An 8,921-nucleotide genomic window follows, 5' to 3' on the forward strand; every position below is an offset into this window, starting at 1 on the left:
GCCAGCCAAAATCACCGTCCTAAAACCTCTACTAGAAGCCCCCTAAATAGCTCTCAGCACTCCAGTTTCACAATAAACACAGCTGACTCTCTACTGGGACAAGCATTAAGTAGACAAAGTGGTTCTCCACCATTTTCAGCTTGTTCCAAATTGCTTACAGTAGTTCCCCTGGCTACATGAAGACTTTTTAAGACATTTAAGCTGGAGGAAAAACAATATATACTGATATTAAAATATAGGAAAATTAGAATTACATCATTTTCCATGGAAGAAAACTCGCACTTAACCATAAGTTACTGGGAAACCTACACTAAAAATATTTTATCTATATGAAGGAATTGAGGGGGTGGGGAGTCTCCCTCCAGATGGCCCCAGGCAGCCCCCAGCTGCAAGGCTTTGGTTACATGTTAAGTGCCCATGTTGATAGTGTAACACTTCATGGGGAGCCCTGATTTGTTATGGAAATGTCATATATAGCCCCAGAGTAACGAGAGCATATAAGTACCCTCTGCCCAGTTGTTAAGGGCTATAACCCACTGTGTCAACAATTCAGTGAATTAAACCCATTTTAGAAGGGTCACCTCAGCATGGCCTGGATTCTGTCTGTTTATGCTGAAGCCAGGACTGCAACTACAAATTATTCTATTATCAGTTAACCTGCCATGTTATTTGCATAAACAAATTCAACCGGTGTGTGAATTGGCAAAAAAAAAGCCTGTCAGTTCATCATAACCCAATTATTAAGTAAATTCATATGTGAATATGGTGTCAGGAGAGAATGTAGCAGGTAAGAATGAATGCTAGCCTATAGGATGACTTCGGAAATTAAGAAGAGGAAGCAAGTGAAAGCAGAGGTGAGGATAAAAAGGTGGAAGTTGAAGACTGTTGCGTAGAGTTCAGGAGACAGACTCTGGATGCCAGGGAAGAGTTGCCAGTTGACTGGGAAAGGACAGACGGAATAGTGAGGAACACCGCCAAGGTGGTTTTTGGTGTATCCTCTGGAGAGAGGAACGTGGACAAAGTGACACAAGGGGAAGTACAGGAAAGCATTCAAAAGAAGAGGTTAACAAAGGTTAACAAAGTAGGAAAGTCAGAGAGATGAAGAAGTAGACAGGAGTGCTGGGAGGCTAGGGGTACTGCAAAGGCAGAAAAGGCTTTCACTGAAGTGTGTGTGAGGCCGGACAGAAAGGAAGGGAAAGAACTTGCACTGACTGGCTAGGCAGGGAGATCAAGCTGGAAAGGATGTGCAGCGGGTTGGGGTGATTAAGAATAGAGATGGAAATGTGCTAACGAATGAAAGGAACTTCTAAAAAGACGGAAGGATGGTATTCATTTGCTGACAAAAGTCCTCACATCTAAACTCTGTGCATGGTTCGTGAATGACATCACTGCATAAACTCCTAATAGAAAAAAGTCAATCACTTCTTTAACGACCTGCTCTTTCATTTCCCCTTTAATAGTTGGACATTAAGGAGCCAAACAGTGATGTAATGTGTCATACCACTGTTTTTAGTCACAACGTCTTTGGGAGCAGCATTATTAAATTTCTTATCAAATAAAAACTTGACTTTGCAAGATAACTGTGGGAGGATGTCATCAGTGTTTCTTAAAAAAACATGACAGCGTGACTTTGTTTCTCATATTTGGCCAAATAATTGCAAGTAACTATGTGGGAAACACTTTTAGGAGCAGTTGGACACATTTGAACTCATTTTAATTCAATTTTATTTATATATGTAATACAGCCATTACATTAAAAAGGTAACAGGCACCTCCAATCCTTTGCCAAGTGGCTCCTTTATAGTGGTTAAGTCCTGATTTTATCATTGGGACATCACCTGGCAGCTATAGTATTGTGCAAAAGTCTTGAGTCACACACCATTGATTTATATTTTGCTTCCAAGCAGCCAGACTTTCTTGTAATTTTTTATACTGATCTTGAACAATCGTTCCCCAGGCTTTCTCAAGATCTCCTCTTTGCACACTGGCTATTGCCTGACCATTTTTTCTGTTGTTTTTGTTAAGCCACTTACACTGACCTATGAATATGTCAAGCATAGAAACACCGAGGTCAATGAATGAACCACATAACATAACCAATTTAAAATGGTCTCTTTAAACACTTTGTTACTCGCTGCCTGTTGCAATGACATGATTTGTTCCCATTTCTTTGGTTGAATCTACAAAAGCCTCCAATACTAATACAGTCTGATGGCCATAAACCAGTATTTTTGCACCAACAAGGTGATTTCTCCTTTCCTACAAAACCCTGGTATATCTCACCATGATGTGCGTTGTATCCCATCTTCACAAAACAGATGTTAGGGAAATCTGCTTTTGTTTTATATGTCAATACGGCCATATATCAGAATATTGGCTTTTTGAAGTATTTGTATCATTCTTAAAAATCCTGTATCACTTGGGTTCTAATTGTTATCAACATTCCGGAAGAGCAAAGCTTGTAAGCTTCCTTATAACATGTATCATTTTCTGACTGCTTGTCTCTGACTCAGTCGGACTACGTTATAGTTATGTTGCAACATCCTTGCAATAACGTTGGGGAGTACAGTGTTACAATAACTAATGATATGTTCACAAGAAGTCTAGAAAAGGTCCATGCTGTAGTAACCATTGTAATTAAATTTGAAATTAGACCGTAAGTTGTACGGTGACAAAGAATAGATGAAAATAAATCCTGAAAACACAGCGTAAGATAAACACAAGCAAATATTAAATGTGTTTTACTGCTAAGAGTTCAGCTTTTGGTCTTTAACAGGCAGTTGTTTTGAATATTAGCCCAACTTTAAAGCAGCAACAAGTGTTGGTCTGTTAAAAACAGCAGAACTACAATGTGAATGATTCATTACGCTCAGAAGAATGACGCTGTTTGTAGAACAAAGCGACAATGCTGAAGATGACAACAGAGCCAGGTCACAGCTCCATTGTTAAATGTGCCAGCTATACAAAGGGATTAATGCATGTCCTGTATTTATGATCACTTATGATTCTGAAAGTTAGGGAGCGGAGTTACTCTGCGCCAGAGAACAGATTTTTTTTTTGAGGTTTGAAAACGTAAACTAAATGAGGAAAATAAAGAAGTGGCTTTTTTTTTTCACTATTAGTCATTTCATTGTGCGATCTTACAGCCTTCAAAACATGTCTGATCAACCTACAGCACAGATGACACACTGACTGTGAAATCTCAAGTTTCAATATGTGTACTTTAGCTTACATGAAGTGGGAGGTCAACCTTCATTCCAGATTATAATACTATAATCCTGGTAGTAGTGTTGACAGAGGTATACTTAGTTTCTGTTTTCTTTGCATTAAGCATTAATATTGCATTAAGCTCATTAGGACAGGATTAACATTACAGGGGTGGAAAGAGGTGGTGGGGGATTAAATCTTTTCTTTAATCACTGATATCTTAACTGCTTTTCTGCTCTGAATTTTAAACTCTGAGGAAATATGGGAAACAATTTAAATCTTATCTGAGAGTAATTACCTTTTTAACATTTCTTTCATACAAGATAAACCCAGCAATGATGTCTGTGCATGCATGGGTGCATTGCAAACTGTTACTTCCAATAACTAATTGGGCAACTTTTAATGACACCAGTTTCACAACATGCAAACAGCACCGGCTGAGTTAATGAGGTGTAGCTGTAAACTCAGAGCTGAAAAATGAAGGAAATGTAGGAGTAAAAAAAAAAACAAAAAAAAAACGGCAGTTAATCTACTGGCCACTTGAGGCAGACATCTAAAAGAGAGCCAATGATCATCGACTCCTATGTTAAAATGACAATCTTTACAACATTGAAAAGAATGTTTAGTGCAAAACCTATTTTGGTTTATATGTTTACAATCACCTTAAGTGTATATGGCAGTTTAAAAAAAAAAAAATATATATATATATATATATATCACCATTTTGAATTTTAAAGTTAAAATGTATTTTATAGGGTTGTGTAGGGCTGTGTGATATGACCAAAATCTCATATCCCGATATAAGAATTCTATCGTCCCGATAACGATATAAATCACAAAAATGTAACATTTTCTGTAAATTCTGTGAATCTCGGGCAGCTCGACTTGCGGGAAGTCTTTCCAGCTGCGCGTCATGTAGCTGGAGTCGAGTGTTTTAACCGATGCATGAAACTGTACATTTTTAGACATAAGTTGTAAAGGCCGCCTTTGTGAGTATTTATTACACGGCGTGCTGCGGGGAAAAGCCTGTTCTAACGTTTGAGTCTAAGGTTTATTTTTTAGCACCTGGCAGCTCTTTTTTACTTCTCATCTGTAAATAATCTGCTCTTTCACGTGATTCAGTTTATTTTGAAAAATCTCAACAGGATCTTGAGCTTTATTGTGAAAGGTTTATGTGGAACATAAACAAGCGGACACGCGATGGTGTTACCGTTGTTGTTGCTAACAACAACGCATAAAAACAGGCGCTTGTCCGTCTGTAGTGTGGTTATATTAAATATAAGAGAAAGAGAGAACTTTAAGAAATTAATATAGCCACTACAGTGACCATCAAAACGATGAAAAAATATTGTCGTAAACAGTTTATTTTGCGACACCACAAAACAAACGATAGCGTAAAATGAAACGATAGACGTTTTTATATCGTCATCCGATATATATCGTTATATCGAACAGCCCTAGGGTTGTGGCCACTTCGACTTCTGTTTTTACCTCACTCATGGAACTGGTACTTTTGCTAACTTTTGGGTTAATCTCACTGTGACTATCCCCCTACAATCATAGTTGGACAAGTAAATTAATTTGGGGAGAACCTGCACTTTTTGTTGATGCTGGAAAAAATGCTGTTGATGCTAGTTTTAGTTCATATTGTCAACTAACTGTTAGTTCACTCAAAGTTAACTGTTTCAACCCATTTTCTGCTACTCACAGGGGGCTAGAGCTCATCCTAGCTGATATACGGCAAGAGGGAGAGTACACTCTGGACAGGCTGCCAATCTGTTGCAGAACTAAGATATATTACATACAACTATTCATATTCTCATTCATATTCATACCTATGGTCGGCTTTAGAATCACTAATTAACATAACCCAGTGTACGTCATTGGCCTGTTGGGGAAAACAGACTGACTCATGCTGTTAGAGAACAGGGGGAAAAACACCTTACCAGCTCAATACTGAACCAACAAAGCTAACTGATGAGTGACTTTCCTCACTTTACTCCCGTGTCATTTCTCTGATGTGTAAGGTTATTTTTAGAAGATTCCACTCCGGTGCAGACAGGAACTGTGGGTAAGCGGTTACTTCTGGCGGTTGTACCCACAACATTGAATATATCAAACATGATCTGCAGACCGCAGAGATCTGTGGGTTCACAATAAACTGGGGAGAAATTTTATTTGTGTGATGAGTCACACCTTGTTTCAGATAAGCAAATTGTTTCCAAATGCACCCGTGTTTAAGGGGCGAGCTCTTTCCTCACATTGCATCAGAGATTTACAAAAAGTGCCAGTGCACCCAGCAGGGGAAGACTGGCCGGTTCTACAAAATTATATATTCTGTCATCTTTTTAGTATTCTTACCATGAGGACTGCACCTAATCAGAGTTTTTAAGAGCATTTCAAAGGTGATTTCTGGCCTATAACATATCGTAGTGCATTCAGTCTAGCTCTGATGCAACTAGATTTCATCCTTCATCCACAGAATAACAGCAACAATGAAGATTATACCAGTAAGAAACAAGCAAATGTTTGTTTTATTGTGCTACTGACATGTAGAATTTGCACTATGCTTAAAAGGACTGCTGTGTTATCATGATGAAACAAAAGGTTTGAAGCCAGACAAAGATGACTACAAAGTCATGCAAAATAATCCTAAAAATACAAGACACAATAACTACAGGATGGGACAAAATCACCAAAAAGACACAAAGAGACACAAAACAACCAAAAAACAAAAAAGGGATAAAATAAGTCCAGAGAAACAATGATCAGAAAAATCAGAAAAATATTACTTCAAAGACAACAAAAAACACCTAAAGATACAAAAACACATAAAATCAAAATGAGATGAAATGTCTTCAATGTCAAAGACACAAAAAGGAATCACACATCCTTGTGGAATGCAGCCTTCTACTACACACCTGTGAAGTTTTGTAATTACATCTCAAACAAAGCTGACACAATCTGCCCGTGGACCGGCAGACAGTCAGACAAACAGACACCTGCCAGAGCACACAAAACTATGTTTGTGGTACTTCTTTCCAGGACCACATTTTTCCTAGATGACACACACACACGTATGTACACACATGCATATGCCGCGGTGAATCATTTCGAGTTATTTCAGTATTCAAACTTCTTACAGTAATCGGGGCTCTGGTGCTGATCAGTCTGCGAGGGAGCTTTAGCTACCTCTGTCCATGCATCAGTCAAAGCAGCAATGTCCCTACATTTAGGTCTTACCAGTGCACATGTGGATATTTTAGATTTAAAAACAAACTACCCATCACGCACTGACTATGATGAGGGAAACTGTCCATAGAGATCTTTTTAAAAAACTATTTTTGCTGCTCCCTTGCTATGAGGGGTCAACACAGCGGCTAGCAACGCATGTTTGATTGACCAGTTTTACATCGGATCCCCTCCCTGACACGACCCCAAAGGGGGTTTGTGTTAGCAGTGTAACATGGGAGTGTATGGTGCTGTAGTTCTGACTTCTGCCTGGCCTTTACTCATTATAAAAGGCAACTTTTCACACCTTTCAGTGTCATGATTCATTAAAGTTATTTGGAACCGTATCATACTGAAACTCTGTCATGATTAAAACACTAACACGTGAACATCACCCTATTATTAAGCAGAAAGACCCTTCTGCCATTTCATTTCCAACATGTTGCACCTTTAGAGCTCATTGTGGTTTGCTTGATGAAACTCTCCAACCTGCACCGCCCGACTGCCCCACCCATCAGCTCTGTCCCTAAACTGGTCTGGGACCAGATAAGAGATGCTGTGCTTGAACGGTCTTTTGTTTTCCTACCCCTGCAAATGGCCCTTTTTTCATCAGCACCATTCAGCTGTCACTAATCAAGTTTCTGCATATGCTATCTAGATAAGATAAAAATGCCATCGCTGAGAATGCTGGGCTTAGTGCCCAACATGATTGTAACCAACTCTCAGAACACAGGGTGGTGTCAAAAACTGACTACTCCTCTCAGAGCCATACATGCCGATGTTAAGGTAGGAGATCTAGTGAGACTTGTAGCAGCAGTGTGGCTAAACCCACAGAGGGGATAGATAGGGCGAGGACTGAAAGGTTTTGACCATGAAGAGCAGTCAGGCGCACAGAGAGGAGACCTGAGCGCTTCATTGGAATGCGTATGGAATGAGGAAGTGCGCAGCCGCTCAGCCAGGCGGAGAGGTAACTGCTGGGAAGGTCTGAGTTAATCTGATAAGCACAGCACGGGAAAACTATTTGTTAGAGCATCATTCAATGCTGTCTTTATCTTCAAGTGTGCATCTGTGGTTCAAACCAAGCTGTTACTGTGTGTGTGTGTCAAGAGTCACAGAGGCATTAAAAATACACTTTTCTGCTTGTTTTCATCAAAATTAAAGCCAAATAAGTTCAATTTACTCAAGCACATTTTCATCCAATGCAGTCCTAAAAAGTCAAAACAATCTATTCTGCAGCCTTACCTCCAGGACCTGGACGTAACTGGAGGGGAACCATCCCCTGGCTCCATCCTTCTCTCCCTCCCACCAACCTCCAGGCAGAGCCTGGACCACCTTAATAATCTCCCCTGCCTCGAAGCTCAGTCCCTGCTGGTGCTGCTCCCCGCTGAAGGGGTACAAACTTTTGCAGTGCGATCCCGACATGACCACTGCTCACTCAAGAAGCCACACGACGATGATGATGATGATCTCCACCACCCTCAGAGGAAAGAGCAAACTTTTTAATGGAACTGAAGTTTGGTTTTTAGGGCTGTAGAGAGGCGGAGTGAAACTGTGGAGAACTTGGAGAACAGGTTGTTTTCCTCCCACTGTTGGTACCGCCGCTACCGCTGCTGCTGTCAGGACGCCCCTGAGCGCTCTGCTCCTCCAGTGTGCCTGCCAGCCTGCACGCTGTCTCAGAAACTCGTTACAAGGCTGTCAAGTAGGAAGAGCGAGGCAGAGGAAAGCGGAAGCTGGCTAAGTTTCCCTTTAAAATAAAAGTACAAACCTCACCACGGAGTTTTTTTTTCTGTAATTGAGCAACGTGTGTGTACATATATTAGTTATATGCCATGCAGGTAAATAAACACACAAATGAGACAAACCGAGAAAATAAGGGACACTGCACAAGAAAACAAAATTCAGTTTTTGGTTTTTTTGAAACGATGAAAATAAGAGTTTGTTCATCATTAATTTAGGTCAAAGCATTAAAAGTGAAACAATTATTATTTTTTATGTTTGGACTGATTTATTCTCATTGTGAAACGTCTTGATGTATGCTCAGTCATCCAGGTGAGTAAATCTTGACTGTTTATAAGACTGGGGAAACCTGCAGTCAGCTGAGACTGAAGAAGTCACTTGGATGAGCAACGAAACGTTTCTTCCACTGAAGACGGTACGTCCAGATGAACAGAATAAACTTTGGGGGACTCATTGTGAAACAAGCCTCCCCACCTACCTTTAAGCCAGCTGGGTGGGGGGTTTTGTGCTCACACCCACAGTCCGTCCCTGGAGATGACTAGATTCGGGATATCCCCTTTCTATAACATCACAAAGACAAAAAATGACTGAAACAAAGCAATCTGAAACATGAGCTTTTGACTCACATGAGTAGCTGACGTCATTCTGTGCATGTTTTCATATGCTTTGTTTCGCCACAGAAACCTGGTGTATGGGCACGTGGGCACTTTTATGTTTTACTTTGACAAGCTTAACCGGAAAGCTTT

General features: G+C 40.2%; 1 protein-coding gene across 1 annotated transcript in view; it reads right to left on the reverse strand.

Annotated features, from left to right (window-relative positions):
- gas7b (growth arrest-specific 7b) overlaps positions 1 to 8,100 on the reverse strand; it is a 60,574-nt gene extending 52,474 nt beyond the window's left edge. The window contains exon 1 of the mRNA XM_084938395.1: positions 7,681 to 8,100. Coding sequence (XP_084794521.1) covers positions 7,681 to 7,860 — 180 coding nt within the window. The 5' untranslated portion in view covers positions 7,861 to 8,100. The remainder of the gene's footprint in view (positions 1 to 7,680) is intronic.
- Between the last annotated feature and the right edge of the window lie 821 nt (positions 8,101 to 8,921).

This window comes from Perissodus microlepis, chromosome 8 (genome assembly GCF_051167445.1).
Source record: "Perissodus microlepis isolate ML-2025 ecotype Zambia chromosome 8, ASM5116744v1, whole genome shotgun sequence".
Taxonomy (NCBI): Eukaryota; Metazoa; Chordata; class Actinopteri; order Cichliformes; family Cichlidae; genus Perissodus; species Perissodus microlepis.